Raw genomic sequence first — 20,363 nt, 5'->3', positions numbered from 1 at the left:
TAATTACAGAAAAACCCCAACGGTCAATGTATATGTGTATGTGTATATGGCTTAGTAACGTAATACAATGAAATGACAGCCACCATGGCACACCAGCTTTTTTTTTCCAGGTCTCTTGCACCTTTCAGTCCAACCTGACCCTAAATAAGCATGCTTTTGATTGTGGGAGGAAATCGGCGGAAACCCACACAGATAAATGGACAGCATTTATATAGCGCTTTTCCATCTGCATCAGACGCTCAAAGCACTTTACAATTATGCCTCACATTCACCCCAATGTCAGGGTGCTGCCATACAAGGCACTCACTACACACTGGGAGCAATAGGGGATTAAAGGCCTTGCCCAAGGGCCCTTAGTGATTTTCCAGTCAGGTGGGGATTTGAACCCATGATCTTCTGGACTCAAGCCCAACACCTTAACCACTAGACCATCACCTCCCCCAGACATGGGAGAACATGCAAACTCTACACAGAAAGGCCGGTGTCACAGACCAAACAGTCCCCCTTAAAAATTGGTCCGCCCTGCCTTCACTGCCCCATGTGTCATCAGCCGTGTTTCACGGATTATCACCTGGTTTCTGCTTCAAACTGCCTCCAGTCATCATCTATCCCAGCAACAGATATCTGAAGCTTTTGTACAGCAATCATTTCCACATAAATTCAGCATTGTTTCATCATGAAAGACGGATGACGCGATCAGAGCACTGCAGCTACAGGGCTGCTACCTCATGTGTTCATTATGTGTCGGTTATTTCAAAGCTTCACGGAATTTTTGCAGAGTTTCTGCTTAAAACTGACTTTAGAATTTTTCCAAAACCCTGAGCTCTTGGTATCAGACATGATGCTGCAGTAACTCCTGCTAATTTGGAAACACTTGTACATTAAATGTGAGCTAATGTGGAGCAGAGCCTTTACCACATTAAACATATGACCAAGTTTCAGCTCAGTTCAGACATGAGAATTTTCTGTGGATTTTTGACTGTTTCTGGGTCGCCACCCCATTCTTGTCTGACTCTATGTCTAAGGTGCAGCGGGCCATCTGAGTTAAACCTTTCCTCATATGCACAGGAGCCAGAATAGCATTGCCGTACTGCTAGATAAAATGCACAGTGTCATTAGTTACTTTTTCTAGAACAGTAAACTTTCAGCTAACCAGAATATCAGTAATATCAAAAGTCACTAAAAGTACCTGGACCTGGACATTTTGATTTTCTGAAAGTTTTGGCCGGTCAATCTGTGCCTGTAACATGGCTAAGATTATCAAAAGAAAGGATGAAGATCACGTTAAAGAGAACGATAAAGTGGATGTGGTTGGAGCCGGAGGTGGACGTGGACGGTACAAAGGCAAGACTTGGTGAATTCGTCTGCAAGGTTGAGCTCCCTGGTAAAGCCCTCTGCACGCTGTGTTCTTATTAAACAGATTAAACACGTGGTGTCCAATCCCCAGAGGCTGTTCTACTTGTACCGCTCAGCGACCCAACATCTAGTGCTCAGGGGGGCGTGTCCAGTAATTCTATTCATGCAGTTACAATGTGTTTACAGTCACTGAAATTTCTAAGTGTGGTGCAGTTACTTATACTGTGCATGTATTGAAGTGAAATTCAGGGCTGCAAAACCTCCACTTGCATAAGGATTTTTGTCAAAATTTGTTTCCACGTTCTGTTTATTTCGTCATATAAAACCACTAACTTAAAAAAAATAGGTTTTGTGGCTTTATTTTGACACAAAACGCTTTCCTTCTAAAATGTGTCCTTGTGCAGTAAATCAAGCGTGCAGTCATCTTCTTCTGTGACATTTAACGGCAGCTGGCGTCCTTATTGTTGTATTGCTGCCACCTGCTGCATTAGTCCCTTATAGGACCACTAACTCCTCTTAATATCTTAAAATGATTTACATATACTTGCATAAAGTTTCAGTATATTTCAGACCTCATTGCAGGTTAAGGAAAGACAATCAAAGAAGTTCAGTGATATCTGTCCAATGCTGTGGCATTTATAGTAAGTACGTGTGCTGGAGCACGAGGCAGCTATCACTGAAAGAAGGTCGACACAGACAGATTCTTCAATTGCTCTCAGGTTTCCACAAACATACAAAAAATATCTCATGGAAATTCTTGATATTAGGTCTGTGTTGTGGCTCCGAAATGCCTCTAAAATGCTCAAAAGCTGTGCGCTTCAGAAAGCTTTAACCCCCTGGGCTGGGGGCCTACAGCAACCCCCTACCCATTCTTAGTGTTTGTTTTCTTTGCCCATTCTCATGCCTGTCAATTCAAAGTTATTCCAGCGGGAATAACATCAATAATAATGTTAATAATAATCAAAATCAACCAGAGTTAAGATAAGACTTTATTGATCTCACAGTGGAGAAATTCACATTACGTCAGCTCTTAAAAAAAAAAACACACAAAATGGGTGCGAGTAGAGGAAAATGTGCATCAAACAGCGTGTGCAAGGATAAGCAATAATAATAATAATACTTGTAACAATACAATAAAATAAGAAAATGAGGTAATAGAATATATATATATATATATATATATATATATATATATATATATATATATATATATATCAATCAGGCATTGACATTAAGCTTTTTAGTGTACTTGTCCATAGGACAAGTAACCCTGGTGGTTTACTTGTCCTATAGGAAAAGGTGGCTGTCTGGACAAGCGAGCGCCACAGGCGCGTGCCGAGTGTCACCTAGGGGTGTCTGGGGGCATGCTACTGTGGAAGTACTGAAATGACACTTTTTCATAAATTGCTTCTCTCCTGTGTGGGGGGTAAAATTGAATTTCCAAAAAATAAATTTTATTACATATTGTATGCACAGCGGCAGCACAGTGACTTAGTGGTTAGCACTGTTGCCTCACAGCGAGAAGGTTGTGGGTTCAGTTCCCGTGGCCTTTCTGTGTGGAGTTTGCATGTTCTCCCCATGTTTGCGTGGGTTTCCTCCGGGTGCTCCGATTTCCTCCCACATCCAAAGACATGCGGGTTAGGTGGATTGGAATCTTTAAAATTGTCCATAGGTGTGTGTGTGGGTGTGTCTGTGTTTGTCTATTTGTGGCCCTGCGACAGACTGGCGTCCTGTCCTGGGTGTACCCCGCCTTGCGCCCTATGACTGCTGGGATAGGCTCCAGCCCCCTGCGACCCTTAATTGGACTAAGTGGTAGAAGATGAATGAATGAATGAATGCACAGCCTCTAGCCTTTTAATCCGTTAACCAAGACACAGCTCATAATGTTTCTCTCCTGCGATTGTTCATAATTGGGGAAAAAATTTAAATAATTGGTAAATGCTGATATGCATCTGCTTCTCTCCTGTGTGTTTTCTGAATTCATCACTCTTCAATGCACAATCATTTGCCAGTATGTTTTTTGATAAAACAAATCAAATTTTTTATTTCAACATTTAAAAATGACTTACTGGTCCGCAATTGAAGTAAAATCCCCACAGACATGGCAGTATATTGTGTTGTCCTCTTCCACAGATAATCCTGTGTCCAGCTCCTCACAAACGTCCTGACTCTTCCTTTCTCTTCATACTTCTTCTTTGAAGCTTCTGTACTTGCAGGGGTTGATGCTTTGTGTTTGACTGGTGTTTTTCCTGGTATCTGGCCCGGTTTGAGAGGTTTTAGAAAAGACCTTCTGTTCAATATATTCTACAAAAGGTGTGTTAATTGATGTGATGTTCGTTATCTAATGTTTCCCTCCACAGCATCTTATAAGAAGATGCTGTGAACACACACCTCCATACAGTGGTCTCATACACACATGATACAGGGTTCTCCACAGAAATGTTTAGTATAGCGGTGCTGTTGGTAATTATCGCCTGAGGCGGTGCATTGCGAGTTATTTTGACTTGTTTTAGATCCATTGAAAGCAAGAATAATAGACAACAACAAAAATTACACTTATGTTGTAATATCAAAGTTCTTTTTTGTATTTTTCTGTCTATGGTAAGAAAATAAATGACATTGAAAAGTTTAAAATCACATTAATATTTGATGGACATAACATTTGCTCTCTTCTTTAAAAATGACACACTGCACCTGTGCAGAGTTTTTTCTGTCATATTGACAGTTTAGCTTTTTTTTCCCTACATTTTTGAGTGGAATTGCATACTTATTAAAAAAAACAATATAACCCCTACTTGTCTTGTTTGAACAAGAGCTAAATATGGACTGATTTGATTGTCAAATCAGAATCAAATTTATTGCCAAGTAAGTTCTCACATACAAGTAATTTGATCTGGTGTCATTGGTGCAGAAACAACAATAATAAAAAAAAAAATGAAAAAAAAATATTTCTGGAAGAAGTAAAGGAGTAAATCTGCTCTTTTAAAGATGAATCCTGGATGAAAAAAACTTTCTGAATCAGTTTTTCACACTTTACTGATTCACTGAGGCTGTGTGGTGAAAATGATCGTTTATTAAAATTGTTTTGCTGCTTTTTTACAGCTGTACCGTGTGATAACACTTTTTCCTCGTCCTCTCGCTCTCTCTCTCTCTCTCGTCTCTGTGAGGGAACGAGAGTCTCTTCACTCTCAGACCGTATTTGAGCAAACTTTGGAAACATGAAGGCTTTCAACTGTAAAATAAAGCCTATAAATGAATTTCTGGGGCTATGCAAGCAGAATGAGCTCTCTTTACCTCAAGACATTGACAGAGTTTTTTTTTTTCCACTGTGCCCTCTGAGCTGCAGCACTGCTCGCCTCTCTGGTGGCGGTGGGGGGGCGAGCAGGCAGTTCAGCACAAACAGCCCGGCTGGATTTAAAAAACTACCTGATAGCAGAGCAGAGTGTGACGGCACTGTCAGAACACTGATGGCGCGGCGCCGTTGTTCCATTGTCTGGGAAGAACCCTGTGATATGATGTTTTCCGGTTGTCCGCTACGTGGAGAGTTGCGGGAAAAACCGAAGACGCTTTCTTGCAAGGTGCGAGACAAGACGTGATGTAAATGTGAAAACAACTTGTCCAGTCGGACAACGATTTGCAGCTATTGCTAGTCCGATCACATTTTGCACTTCTCCCAGACAATCGGTCAAGCGTTAATGTCAATGGTAGTATGTATGTATGTATATATACAACCCCTGGCAAAAATGATGGAATCACCGGCCTCGGAGGATGTTCATTCAGTTGTTTAGTTTTGTAGAAAAAAAGCAGATCACAGACATGACACAAAACTAAAGTCATTTCAAATGGCAACTTTCTGGCTTTAAGAAACACTATAAGAAATCAGGAAAAAAAATTGTGGCAGTCAGTAACGGTTACTTTTTTAGACCAAGCAGAGGGAAAAAAATATGGACTCACTCAATTCTGAGGAATAAATTATGGAATCAAACCCTGTAAATTTTCATCTCCAAAACTAACACCTGCATCAAATCAGATCTGCTCGTTAGTCTACATCTAAAAAGGAGTGATCACACATTGGAGAGCTGTTGCACCAAGTGGACTGACATGAATCATGGCTCCAACACGAGAGATGTCAGTTGAAACAAAGGAGAGGTTTATCAAACTCTTAAAAGAGGGTAAATCATCACACAATGTTGCAAAAGATGTTGGTTGTTCACAGACAGCTGTGTCTAAACTCTGGACCAAATACAAACAACATGGGAAGGTTGTTAAAGGCAAACATACTGGTAGACCAAGGAAGACATCAAAGCGTCAAGACTGAAAACTTAAAGCAATATGTCTCAAAAATCGAAAATGCACAACAAAACAAATGAAGAAGGAATGGGAGGAAACTGGAGTCAACGTCTGTGACCGAACTGTAAGAAACCGCCTAAAGGAAATGGGATTTACATACAGAAAAGCTAAACGAAAGCCATCATTAACACCTAAACAGAAAAAAACAAGGTTACAATGGGCTAAGGAAAAGCAATCGTGGACTGTGGATGACTGGATGAAAGTCATATTCAGTGATGAATCTCGAATCTGCATTGGGCAAGGTGATGATGCTGGAACTTTTGTTTGGTGCCGTTCCAATGAGATTTATAAAGATGACTGCCTGAAGAGAACATGTAAATTTCCACAGTCATTGATGATATGGGGCTTCATGTCAGGTAAAGGCACTGGGGAGATGGCTGTCATTACATCATCAATAAATGCACAAGTTTACGTTGATATTTTGGACACTTTTCTTATCCCATCAATTGAAAGGATGTTTGGGGATGATGAAATCATTTTTCAAGATGATGCCATAGAGCAAAAACTGTGAAAACATTCCTTGCAAAAAGACACATAGGGTCAATGTCATGGCCTGCAAATAGTCCGGATCTTAATCCAATTGAAAATCTTTGGTGGAAGTTGAAGAAAATGGTCCATGACAAGGCTCCAACCTGCAAAGCTGATCTGGCAACAGCAATCAGAGAAAGTTGGAGCCAGATTGATGAAGAGTACTGTTTGTCACTCATTAAGTCCATGCCTCAGAGACTGCAAGCTGTTATAAAAGCCAGAGGTGGTGCAACAAAATACTAGTGATGTGTTGGAGCGTTCTTTTGTTTTTCATGATTCCATCATTTTTTCCTCAGAATTGAGTGATTCCATATTTTTTTCCTCTGCTTGGTCTAAAAAAGTAACCGTTACTGACTGCCACAATTTTTTTTCTTGATTTCTTACAGTGTTTCTTAAAGCCAGAAAGTTGTCATTTGAAATGATTTTAGTTTTGTGTCATGTCTGTGATCTGAACAACTGAATGAACATCCTCCGGGGCCCGTGATTCCATCATTTTTGCCAGGGGTTGTGTGTGTGTGTGTGTGTGTGTGTGTGTGTGTGTGTGTGTGTGTGTGTGTGTGTGTGTGTGTGTGTGTGTGTGTGTATATATATATATATATGTATATATATATATATATATATATATATATATATATATATATATATATATATATATATATATATATATATATATATACACACACACACACATACCCCTCCATGATTTCTAAGTGGGAGAACTTGCAGGGTATTCAAATACTTATTTTCCTCACTGTATGTATGTGTGTATTAATGTGTCGTGTTTTAATTAAACAGTCGGATTCCCCTGGTCCGCACCAGTTCTACGTCAGCTGCTACTCATCACTAATTGAAGAAAATAAGAACAACCCCAGGTTTCTTTTCAGCACTGTAGCCAGGCTGACAAAGAGTCAGAGCTCTATTGAGCCGAGTATTCCTTTAACTTTAACTAGTAATGACTTCATGACTTTCTTTACTAATAAAATTTTAACTATTAGAGAAAAAAATTACTCATAACCATCCCAAAGACATATCGTTATCTTTGGCTGCTTTCAGTGATGCCGGTATTTGGTTAGACTCTTTCTCTCCGATAGTTCTGTCTGAGTTATTTTCATTAGTTACTTCATCCAAACCATCAACATGTCTATTAGACCCCATTCCTACCAGGCTGCTCAAGGAAGGCTTTTAAGGTGGCAGTAATTAAACCATTACTTAAAAAGCCATCACTTGACCCAGCTATCTTAGCTAATTATAGGCCAATCTCCAACCTTCCTTTTCTCTCAAAAATTCTTGAAAGGGTAGTTGTAAAACAGCTAACTGATCATCTGCAGAGGAATGGTCTATTTGAAGAGTTTCAGTCAGGTTTTAGAATTCATCATAGTACAGAAACAGCATTAGTGAAGGTTACAAATGATCTTCTTATGGCTTCGGACAGTGGACTCATCTCTGTGCTTGTTCTGTTAGACCTCAGTGCTGCTTTTGATACTGTTGACCATAAAATTTTATTACAGAGATTAGAGCATGCCATAGGTATTAAAGGCACTGCGCTGCGGTGGTTTGAATCATATTTGTCTAATAGATTACAATTTGTTCATGTAAATGGGGAATCTTCTTCACAGACTAAGGTAAATTATGGAGTTCCACAAGGTTCTGTGCTAGGACCAATTTTATTCACTTTATACATGCTTCCCTTAGACAGTATTATTAGACGGCATTGCTTAAATTTTCATTGTTACGCAGATGATACCCAGCTTTATCTATCCATGAAGCCAGAGGACACACACCAATTAGCTAAACTGCAGGATTGTCTTACAGACATAAAGACATGGATGACCTCTAATTTCCTGCTTTTAAATTCAGATAAAACTGAAGTTATTGTACTTGGCCCCACAAATCTTAGAAACATGGTGTCTAACCAGATCCTTACTCTGGATGGCATTACCCTGACCTCTAGTAATACTGTGAGAAATCTTGGAGTCATTTTTGATCAGGACTGCTTTTTTGCATTTGCGCAATATCTCTAAAATTAGAAAGGTCTTGTCTCAGAGTGATGCTGAAAAACTAATTCATGCATTTATTTCCTCTAGGCTGGACTATTGTAATTCATTATTATCAGGTTGTCCTAAAAGTTCACTGAAAAGCCTTCAGTTAATTCAAAATGCTGCAGCTAGAGTACTGACGGGGACTAGAAGGAGAGAGTATATCTCACCCATATTCAATCAATCAATCAATCAATTTTTTTATATAGCGCCAAATCACAACAAACAGTTGCCCCAAGGCGCTTTATATTGTAAGGCAAGGCCATACAATAATTATGTAAAACCCCAACGGTCAAAACGACCCCCTGTGAGCAAGCACTTGGCTACAGTGGGAAGAAAAAACTCCCTTTTAACAGGAAGAAACCTCCAGCAGAACCAGGCTCAGGGAGGGGCAGTCTTCTGCTGGGACTGGTTGGGGCTGAGGGAGAGAACCAGGAAAAAGACATGCTGTGGAGTGGAGCAGAGATCGATCACTAATGATTAAATGCAGAGTGGTGCATACAGAGCAAAAAGAGAAAGAAACAGTGTATCATGGGAACCCCCCAGCAGTCTACGTCTATAGCAGCATAACTAAGGGATGGTTCAGGGTCACCTGATCCAGCCCTAACTATAAGCTTTAGCAAAAAGGAAAGTTTTAAGTCTAATCTTAAAAGTAGAGAGGGTGTCTGTCTCCCTGATCTGAATTGGGAGCTGGTTCCACAGGAGAGGAGCCTGAAAGCTGAAGGCTCTGCCTCCCATTCTACTCTTACAAACCCTAGGAACTACAAGTAAGCCTGCAGTCTGAGAGCGAAGCGCTCTATTGGGGTGATATGGTACTACGAGGTCCCTAAGATAAGATGGGACCTGATTATTCAAAACCTTATAAGTAAGAAGAAGAATTTTAAATTCTATTCTAGAATTAACAGGAAGCCAATGAAGAGAGGTCAATATGGGTGAGATATGCTCTCTCCTTCTAGTCCCCGTCAGTACTCTAGCTGCAGCATTTTGAATTAACTGAAGGCTTTTTAGGGAACTTTTAGGACAACCTGATAATAATGAATTACAATAGTCCAGCCTAGAGGAAATAAATGCATGAATTAGTTTTTCAGCATCACTCTGAGACAAGACCTTTCTGATTTTAGAGATATTGCGTAAATGCAAAAAAGCAGTCCTGCATATTTGTTTAATATACGCTTTGAATGACATATCCTGATCAAAAATGACTCCAAGATTTCTCACAGTATTACTAGAGGTCAGGGTAATGCCATCCAGAGTAAGGATCTGGTTAGACACCATGTTTCTAAGATTTGTGGGGCCAAGTACAATAACTTCAGTTTTATCTGAGTTTAAAAGCAGGAAATTAGAGGTCATCCATGTCTTTATGTCTGTAAGACAATCCTGCAGTTTAGCTAATTGGTGTGTGTCCTCTGGCTTCATGGATAGATAAAGCTGGGTATCATCTGCGTAACAATGAAAATTTAAGCAATACCGTCTAATAATACTGCCTAAGGGAAGCATGTATAAAGTGAATAAAATTGGTCCTAGCACAGAACCTTGTGGAACTCCATAATTAACTTTAGTCTGTGAAGAAGATTCCCCATTTACATGAACAAATTGTAATCTTAGACAAATATGATTCAAACCACCGCAGCGCAGTGCCTTTAATACCTATGGCATGCTCTAATCTCTGTAATAAAATTTTATGGTCAACAGTATCAAAAGCAGCACTGAGGTCTAACAGAACAAGCACAGAGATGAGTCCACTGTCCGAGGCCATAAGAAGATCATTTGTAACCTTCACTAATGCTGTTTCTGTACTATGATGAATTCTAAAACCTGACTGAAACTCTTCAAATAGACCATTCCTCTGCAGATGATCAGTTAGCTGTTTTACAACTACCCTTTCAAGAATTTTTGAGAGAAAAGGAAGGTTGGAGATTGGCCTATAATTAGCTAAGATAGCTGGGTCAAGTGATGGCTTTTTAAGTAATGGTTTAATTACTGCCACCTTAAAAGCCTGTGGTACATAGCCAACTAACAAAGATAGATTGATCATATTTAAGATCGAAGCATTAAATAATGGTAGGGCTTCCTTGAGCAGCCTGGTAGGAATGGGGTCTAATAAACATGTTGATGGTTTGGATGAAGTAACTAATGAAAATAACTCAGACAGAACAATCGGAGAGAAAGAGTCTAACCAAATACCGGCATCACTGAAAGCAGCCAAAGATAACGATACGTCTTTGGGATGGTTATGAGTAATTTTTTCTCTAATAGTTAAAATTTTATTAGCAAAGAAAGTCATGAAGTCATTACTAGTTAAAGTTAATCGAATACTCAGCTCAATAGAGCTCTGACTCTTTGTCAGCCTGGCTACAGTGCTGAAAAGAAACCTGGGATTGTTCTTATTTTCTTCAATTAGTGATGAGTAGAAAGATGTCCTAGCTTTACGGAGGGCTATTTTATAGAGCAACAGACTCTTTTTCCAGGCTAAATGAAGATCTTCTAAATTAGTGAGACGCCATTTCCTCTCCAACTTACGGGTTATCTGCTTTAAGCTACGAGTTTGTGAGTTATACCACGGAGTCAGGCACTTCTGATTTAAAGCTCTCTTTTTTAGAGGAGCTACAGCATCCAAAGTTGTCTTCAATGAGGATGTAAAACTATTGACGAGATACTCTATCTCACTTACAGAGTTTAGGTAGCTACTCTGCACTGTGTTGGTATATGGCATTAGAGAACATAAAGAAGGAATCATATCCTTAAACCTAGTTACAGCGCTTTCTGAAAGACTTCTAGTGTAATGAAACTTATTCCCCACTGCTGGGTAGTCCATCAGAGTAAATGTAAATGTTATTAAGAAATGATCAGACAGAAGGGAGTTTTCAGGGAATACTGTTAAGTCTTCTATTTCCATACCATAAGTCAGAACAAGATCTAAGATATGATTAAAGTGGTGGGTGGACTCATTTACTTTTTGAGCAAAGCCAATAGAGTCTAATAATAGATTAAATGCAGTGTTGAGGCTGTCATTCTCAGCATCTGTGTGGATGTTAAAATCGCCCACTATAATTATCTTATCTGAGCTAAGCACTAAGTCAGACAAAAGGTCTGAAAATTCACAGAGAAACTCACAGTAACGACCAGGTGGACGATAGATAATAACAAATAAAACTGGTTTTTGGGACTTCCAATTTGGATGGACAAGACTAAGAGACAAGCTTTCAAATGAATTAAAGCTCTGTCTGGGTTTTTGATTAATTAATAAGCTGGAATGGAAGATTGCTGCTAATCCTCCGCCCCGGCCCGTGCTACGAGCATTCTGACAGTTAGTGTGACTCGGGGGTGTTGACTCATTTAAACTAACATATTCATCCTGCTGTAACCAGGTTTCTGTAAGGCAGAATAAATCAATATGTTGATCAATTATTATATAATTTACCAACAGGGACTTAGAAGAGAGAGACCTAATGTTTAATAGACCACATTTAACTGTTTTAGTCTGTGGTGCAGTTGAAGGTGCTATATTATTTTTTCTTTTTGAATTTTTATGCTTAAATAGATTTTTGCTGGTTATTGGTAGTCTGGGAGCAGGCACCGTCTCTACGGGGATGGGGTAATGAGGGGATGGCAGGGGGAGAGAAGCTGCAGAGAGGTGTGTAAGACTACAACTCTGCTTCCTGGTCCCAACCCTGGATAGTCACGGTTTGGAGGATTTAAGAAAATTGGCCAGATTTCTATAAATGAGAGCTGCTCCATCCAAAGTGGGATGGATGCTGTCTCTCCTAACAAGACCAGGTTTTCCCCAGAAGCTTTGCCAATTATCTATGAAGCCCACCTCATTTTTTGGACACCACTCAGACAGCCAGCAATTCAAGGAGAACATGCGGCTAAACATGTCAATCCCGGTCCGATTGGGGAGGGGCCCAGAGAAAACTACAGAGTCTGACATTGTTTTTGCAAAGTTACACACCGATTTAATGTTAATTTTAGTGACCTCCGATTGACGTAATCGGGTGTCATTACTGCCGACGTGAATTACAATCTTACCAAATTTACGCTTAGCCTTAGCCAGCAGTTTCAAATTTCCTTCAATGTCGCCTGCTCTGGCCCCCGGAAGACAATTGACTATGGTTGCTGGTGTCGCTAACTTCACATTTCGCAAAACAGAGTCGCCAATAACCAGAGTTTGATCCTCGGCGGGTGTGTCGTCGAGTGGGGAAAAATGGTTAGAGATGTGAACGGGTTGGCGGTGTACACGTGGCTTCTGTTTAGGGCTACGCTTCCTCCTCACAGTCACCCAGTCGGCCTGCTTTCCCTGCTGCTTGGGATCTGCCAGGGGGTAACTAACGGCGGCTAAGCTACCTTGGTCCGCACCGACTACAGGGGCCTGGCTAGCTGTAGAATTTTCCACGGTGCGGAGCCGAGTCTCCAATTCGCCCAGCCTGGCCTCCAAAGCTACAAACAAGCTACACTTATTACAAGTACCATTACTGCTAAAGGAGGCCGAGGAATAACTAAACATTTCACACCCAGAGCAGAAAAGTGCGGGAGAGACAGGAGAAGCCGCCATGCTAAATCGGCTAAGAGCTAGTAGCTACGCTAAGCTAGCGGATTCCTAAAAACACACAAAGTGAATAATGTGTAAATAATTTAGAGGTGATTCAGCAGAAGGAGTGCTTTAGTTAAGGCACGTAAAGATTACACTGGGAAACAAATCGTAATCTAGATAACTAGATCAATCTAACTGCGCAGATTAAACAGCTAACAGATACAGAAAAACACCGCTGTGCTCCGGAACAGGAAGTGATACAATACCGCAGTGAGAGCCAACCACCAGTATTGGCTTCTCTTCATTGGCTCCCTGTTAATTTTAGAATAGATTTTAAAATTCTTCTTCTTACTTATATGAGGTCTGTCAATAAAGTAACAGTCCTTTTTATTTTTTTCAAAAACTATATGGATTTCATTCATATGTTTTGACGTCAGACATGCTTGAACCCTCGTGCGCATGCGTGAGTTTTTCCACGCCTGTCGGTGATGTCATTCGCCTGTGAGCACGCCTTGGGAAGGAGTGGTCCCGCCCCTTTGTTGGATTTTCATTGTCTGGAAATGGCGGAATGAAAAGGACTTTTTTTCCATCAGAATTTTGTCAGAAGTTGTTAGAGACTGGCACCTGGAAACCATTCAAAAAATTTATCTGGCTTTTGGTGAAAATTTTACGGGCTTCACATTCCCAAACTCCTATGGGAGATAGTACGGCCTCATGCTCACAGCGAGTAGCTCCACGTCTGAGGAGCAGATCGAATCCTTCACGTGAACATGAGCTGCGTTGCACCATATCTCACTCACATAAACGGCGAGACCCCTCCTCTTTTCTTCCTGCTCTCCGCCAACGTCCTGTCCGCGCGGATGAGTGTGAAGCCGTCCATGTTAATAAGAGTCCGGTACATGTTCATCCAAGCACGTCTCCGTGAAGCACATGAGACTGCAGCCCTTATACAGCCTCTGGAAATGGGTTAGCGCTGCTAGCTCCTCTGTCTTGTTGCGGTAGAGATTTTACATTCCCCATGACCACAGATGGAATATAAGTCCTTCTCCGCTTCATCCATCCACCTCTGCAGCCTCTCTGTCTCCTTCGTATATCTGCAGGTACTTCCAGGTGCTCAGCATAGCGGGGACCCGGTCCACTGTGCATAGAGTCTCTTAGTCCAAGCAGCTGATCCCGGCTGTAAACAATGGGACATCTGGAGCTGGAGACAAAGGGATTTCACTGTGCTGCCTCAAAAAATGCCGAAAGAAGCAAAAAACTAATCACAAGAGTTACAAATGTGGGTTTCCCATGTGTACACTTGCACAGGGTACCGCCCACTGCAAATAAAAACAATAAAGCACTATTAAAAAGTATTAAAAATAGTGAAAGTAGGAAAAGAGGGGGCAGAGCTGAAGTAATAGGCAGCTGCATCGACAGCGCCATCTTGAAAATCTCAGTCCTGCTGTGGATGTCTTTTCAAACTCAGAGCTGTTAAATGTTGAGTCTAGTGTCGAAGGACAGGCTATGGCAGGGTTTTTGTCACGTTCTTGCCTGGCACAGGTCTGCTGCTCTGGTTTGGAGTGTTCAGTCTGGAGGAATCTAATGATGATGTTGTGTCTCAGCAGAGATGTGTGACCCACCAGAAGAAGACCTGTACGTGGTTCTGGGAGCCAGCCCATCGGACTCTGTGCAGCACCTCAGAAACAGATACCAGCAGCTGGTCTTATTGGTAACCACACAAGCATCACGCACCACTAACTGAAAAGAGACCCCGCCACACCAAAGATCATCCAAACACCGGCACAGCAAACCTGTGCTCCACATGTTTGGTTTGATTTTTATCTTTACTTTCCCAAAAAATCTTAGCCCTGCACAGGATATTATTCCAGTGATCAGGAAGGGAAAAGAATCCAATAAATCTAATGATAAACTGTAAAATAAACTAAATGTCTAAATGTATCATTCGTGCTCACAGGAGTAACTGGGTAAACACTAGGGATGAGCGAGTACACCACTAACTGTATCTGTTCAGCCAACTAATTTATCTGTAGCTGTAGGCGTAGTAGGCGGGGCCTAAACCGGAAGTGGGTGTGGTTTAACCAGAAATGCTGGGGCTTAAATCAGTGCATTATTTTAAGTCTGAAATTGATATGGATTGATCAGAAGTTGCTATATTTATTGTTTGAAAACTATTTACAGAACAGCCTCAGAATTGAGATTCAATGTTTTTGATCACAATAGTAAGGGAAATATTTATAGAACAAGTTTTGTTATAAACTCAGAACATGAATATTCTTAATTGTATGAATGAATAACAGAACAGCCTCAGAATTGACATTCAATGTAGTAGGAAATTATGAACTACTAAGTCTGCATGAAGAAGAGTTCTCATACTTAACACAACTTTCTTTTTTTTATTTTATGATCAAACTGATTTTTTTTTTTTTTATTATTATTTATTTATTTTTACTACCTCACGTTCTTGGTATTTTTTCCCACACAAAGTTAAACAATATTGATTAAGGTGTGTGTGTGTGTCTGTCTGTGTGTGACTGTATGAGAGAGAGAGAGGTTGTTCAACTGACCAGTTTATTTTATGAAGTGCAGTGAGAAAGTGTCAGATACTGCATGCAGAAAATATTCAATAAAAATATTAATATAGGCTACTTTGTGTGTTCAGCTATATGTGTGTACGTGTGTAAGTGGTCTGTAAGATTGTTTATTTTTTAATGATCTGTGTGAACTTGGTGATTCATACAAACATACAGTGATGGCAAACAGGGAAATAATATGTCAGCCTTGTTCACTGTGTTCTTCTCAAAAGCACCGCGTTCAGTAGGAGCAAAGTTTTCCAACTGACTTTATATCACCAACAAAACAAAGAGCAAACAAACGGTTAATACATAAATAAATAAATAACCTGACCATAGTGGAGGCAGTGACCGATGCAACAGGAGCTGTTTTCAGCTCTGTCTTGTCAAAAGCACAGCAGTAAGATACGAAACAAGTTCACCAAGTAATTTTAAATATCAGACCAACCGAAAAAGAGGCGAGCTGAAGACAACTTAGAGTACTGACAGAGCCACGTGAGGCAGAATCCAGCCAAGCACAGAGAGATCCTGTCTCTCTCTCTGTGTGTGTGTGTGTGTGTGTGTGTGTGTGTGTGTGTGTGTGTGTGTGTGTGTGTGTGTGTGTGTGTGTGTGTGTGTGTGTGTGTGTGTGTGTGTGAGAGAGAAAGAAGCTGCAGAGAGACGTGTCTGTGTAGGGAGGGGTGGGCACTGTGTGTGACTGGCCAATCACAGAGCTTGAAGACAGTCAGTTAGCCAATGAGAACTTTCCTTCAGCACAAGCACAGATATTGATGAGTTTTATTTGGATCATGCTCGTGCTCGTCAAAAATGCTTTATCCGTACCGGATACCTGTCTGAAACGAGTATCCGGCTCAACCCTAGTAAGTACTGAAGGATTTTGGTGCTTTTCCCGTTCAGCGGGGTGAAAGTGAATCTCTGTTCAGCTGTTCTCTTGAGCTACGCTCCGAGCTACAGCTTCACAGCCCCGGGACGTTAAAGCGGCTGATTCTTCAGTAACAATTCAGTTTATTTTTCATAAAATCCGTGCTGTGTGGCACAGACCATTTGACCCCGAGAGCCGTGTGGAAATTTGCCATGACAGGTGGATTTAAACTTGTCTCTGGTGCGGGCTCACAGAAGACATAGCTCACCTTCAGCACAGAAACCTCCCTCCTCCCCTCCCCCCACCCCCCTTCTTCTCCTGCCGTTCACCAGTAAACAGCAGAGAGCAGGCAGCAGAGAGAGGTTTCACAGATGTGGTTTCTCTTCAGTATTGGAAAATCCCACAGGTTGGATCAGGAAATTCCGATCCGCGAATTATGTAGGTATCGGAACCCGATACCGATCCGGGATCCAGGATGTTGATTGCCGCTTACGTGCTTTGCCCCTTCTATACTGCAGGGCAACAGTGGTGGAATTGTGAACCTCTGTGCCCATGTGACATCACACATCGCTGTTATAGCAGCCAACATGGCCACCTGCTGGTGGCTTTAAATCAGCCACACAAAAACACTGTTAACTTTAACATAAATGATGACACATGCCTACAACTTTTCATATGGACCCTCAATATCATAATCTACCAACCCAATTGTAAATTATCAGTGGGTTTTCTTTTCCTCTAAGTCATATTTTTATGACTCATGGCAGTTATAAGTCGCAGTAGCTCGTGGACTATCTTACTGAGAATAATCTCTTTGAGCCACTGCAGTCTGCTTTTAGAAAATATCATTCCACAGAGACAGCTCTCACTAAAGTGGTGAATGATCTTCTGCTTGCAGTGGATTCGGACACCACTACAGTTCTGGTGCTGTTAGATCTCAGTACTGCATTTGATACAGTGGATCATCATATTCTACTTGATAGGCTGGAAAATTATTTTGGGATTACTGGGAGTGCCCTTGCATGGCTGACGTCATACCTGACCAGTACCTCACTGTGTTTTGTACAGTAACACTACCTCTAACCTTAGTGACATGAAATTTGGGGTTCCACAGGGGTCCGTCTTAGCCCCCTGCTTTTCTCCCTTTATATAGCACCCCTTTGGCACATATTGTGGCGTTTTGGGATTACTTTTCACTGCTATGCCGATGATACTCAGTTATACATGGTGATAGCTGCTGGTAATCTCATCCACATAAAATTCTTAGAAGATTGCCTTGCATCAGTGAGAAGCTGGATGTCTATAAACTTCCTACTTTTAAATTGTGATAAGACTGAAATGATGGTTCTTGGTCCAGTGAGACATTGGCATCAATTTGACCAGTTAATGCTTAGCCTAGGCCCGTGTGTCATACATCACACTGACAAAGTGAGTAACCTTGGGGCAATTTTTCATCCTACATTGTCCTTTGACCTCCACATTAGAGACATTACGAGGACTGCTTTCTTTCACCTGCAAAATATAGTGAAGATTCATCCCATCCTGTCTATGGCTGATGCTGAGACCCTGATTCATGCATCTGTCTCTTCTAGATTGGACTACTGCAATGTTCTGTGTTCTGGTTAACCGCAGTCCAGCATTAGGGCTCTCCAATTGGTTCAAAATGCTGCAGCCAGACTTTTGACAGGAAGCAGAAAGTTCGACCACATTACACGCATTTTGGCGTCTCTTCACTGGCTTCCTGTCCCAGTGAGATCAGATTTTAAGGTTCTGCTACTAGTCTAGAAAATTGTTCACGGACTGGCTCCTCCCTACCTAGCTGACCTAATTAAACCTTACGTACCGACCCGGGCTCTATGTTCTCAGGGTGCAGGACTACTTTGTGTCCCTAGAGTGAAGAAAAAGTCTGTGGGTCACAGAGCTTTCTCTTATCGTGCCCCTGTTCTGTGGAATGATCTCCCTGCATCAATAAAACAGTCAGATTCTGTGGAGACTTTCAAGTCTATGTCTCTCCACTCCCCCCACCCTGGCTTCCGCCTTGCCACCTCGAAGGCAGCGCGGTTTTTACTATTGCAGCCTTCAACCCCCAGGCTGGGCGGCGCGGGCCCCTCCTGCTGTGGCCTTCACCCACTTTGCCTCAATTTGTAAGACGGACTACTTCAAGTTTTGTGCACATAAACAATGTCAAATGTATATGTGTTGTCTTTAATTTTGATGTTTCCATTATTATGGTAAACAAGTAATAATTGTGGATTAATTGCTGTATCTTGTCTGAGGTAATTGGAGTGTAAATGTAATTGCCCTTTTTTTGGGATCAGTAAAGTTGTCTGAAGTCCAGACTTAAGACACACTTATTTTCCCTTTTTTATGGCTAGCATATGACATCATATAGTTCTGTGCTTTTCACTCTTTTAATTCATTTTATTAGTAAACGGGGCGTGCCGCGGCCTCAACTTTATCTAAATTCTGGGTCTTTTAGTGAAGTTTAGGGCTAGTGGCCGGCGATCACCTTAGTATTTCTTCTGTTTATCTTGTTGTTTAATGCTGACAAATTATACTGTATTTGTTGTGTTTCTGATGTCTGATTCTGTTTTTTTCTCTCTGTTTAAGGTGCGGCTCCATCCAGAGATGGGTGTGGTATTTGTGCTGGAGACCCTCCTGTCCTGTGCACCAACAGCATTTCCTGTATATTTGTTTTGTGAATTGTTCTGTAATTTATGTCTGTATCATGGCCCAAGCAGAGGGTCACCCCTTTGAGTCTGGTCTGCTTGAGGTTTCTTCCTCAGAGGGAGTTTTTCCTTACCACTGCTGCTCTGGGGATTAGTAAGGTTAGACTTGTGTGAAGCACCTTGAGGCAACTCTGTTGTGATTTGGTGCTATATAAATTAAAATAAATTGAAAAAATATATATATTTTTGGGGACTGTCCAGTGGTTCTCCTAATGGTTTACTTTGTTGTGGACATTAAACGTTTTCAGCTGCTTATTTCTTGCTGTAATAAGTAATAATGATACATTAAGTGGAGGGAACAGGTGAAGGTCCCAGCTGTTAAAAATGCTTAACACTGTTAGCATACAGATGAGAGTTTAACTCAGTCTGCGAGTCAAAATCACAAGATTGAGTTTGAGCAACGGACAAAAATTAGTCTGAGGTGAGTCAGTAATTAAAGAATTATATGTGATGTTAGTGCTCTGCTGACGTTTATCAGCTAGCATTAGCTTTTAGCTGCAGGAAGTTAAATTGATCACCGTTGAGCTAAGTGAACATTTATATTTGTAAATTGTTCGACCTATTTTTATTTTTACCAAATAAAGCTAGACAGTTTTTAATTGTTATTGCCATAACTGTAAGAAAAGTCTAAACTTTAAATAACTTAGATTTTTTATTTATTTATTTAAATATTTTAACTATCAAGCAATCAAAGAAAATGGTACTGTGCTGTTTCTTATTTGTTTATGATTTAAGAAATATAGTTCTAAACATTTCAACATTTTCTGAATGAATGAATCTACCAGATTTAAACATGTACACGACTTTTCATGCTATTTTATTTGTCGAAAAATAAATGCCCATGGTTCCTGATAATGTTTATCAAGAAATTATCTCAACAACACCAGATAAGTTATGGTTTTAATTTACAGATGAACATCAAAGATTTCTAAATAATCAAATAATAATAATTTTTTGTTTAATTAAAAATAGGTGCAGAAAGTTCTACAATGTCTTCTAACATGAGCCTAACATATAGCCTATTAACTCCTTGTGAGTGATCATGATTGGCTACAACTGGTGGTTTCTCTTTGCCAGCACTCATTGGACTGACCAGTACTCAGAATAATGGAAACGTCCAAGGAACTCCATGAAGATCTAAGGAGAACTGTAGATTGTTACAAGTTGAGAATGTCTCTTGGAGCCATTTCTAAACAACTGCAGATTCAAAGATCATCAGTTCAAACAACTGCACGTAAGTACAAGTTAGCCGGAGGTCTGGATGAAGACCCAAACTGTCACCCTCAGATGAGAGGAAATTGGTTTGGATGTTCAGGAACCACCAAGGCTCAGACCTGCTATAAACTGGAAACTGCTGGAATGTGTCACTGTCCACAGTGAAGCGAGTTTTACATCACC

At 40.7% G+C, this 20,363-nt stretch overlaps 1 protein-coding gene across 1 annotated transcript in view; it reads left to right on the top strand.

Moving 5' to 3' along the window:
- Window positions 1–20,363, top strand: part of LOC117515210 (dnaJ homolog subfamily C member 24-like) — a 190,377-nt gene that overhangs the window by 11,285 nt on the left and 158,729 nt on the right. The window contains exon 2 of the mRNA XM_034175686.1: window positions 14,409–14,512. Coding sequence (XP_034031577.1) covers window positions 14,411–14,512 — 102 coding nt within the window. The 5' untranslated portion in view covers window positions 14,409–14,410. The remainder of the gene's footprint in view (window positions 1–14,408; window positions 14,513–20,363) is intronic.

This window comes from Thalassophryne amazonica, chromosome 8 (genome assembly GCF_902500255.1).
Source record: "Thalassophryne amazonica chromosome 8, fThaAma1.1, whole genome shotgun sequence".
Classification (NCBI taxonomy): Eukaryota; Metazoa; Chordata; class Actinopteri; order Batrachoidiformes; family Batrachoididae; genus Thalassophryne; species Thalassophryne amazonica.
The sequence above is the reverse complement of the archived record's forward strand: the minus strand, read 5'-3'. Positions and strand labels throughout refer to the sequence as shown.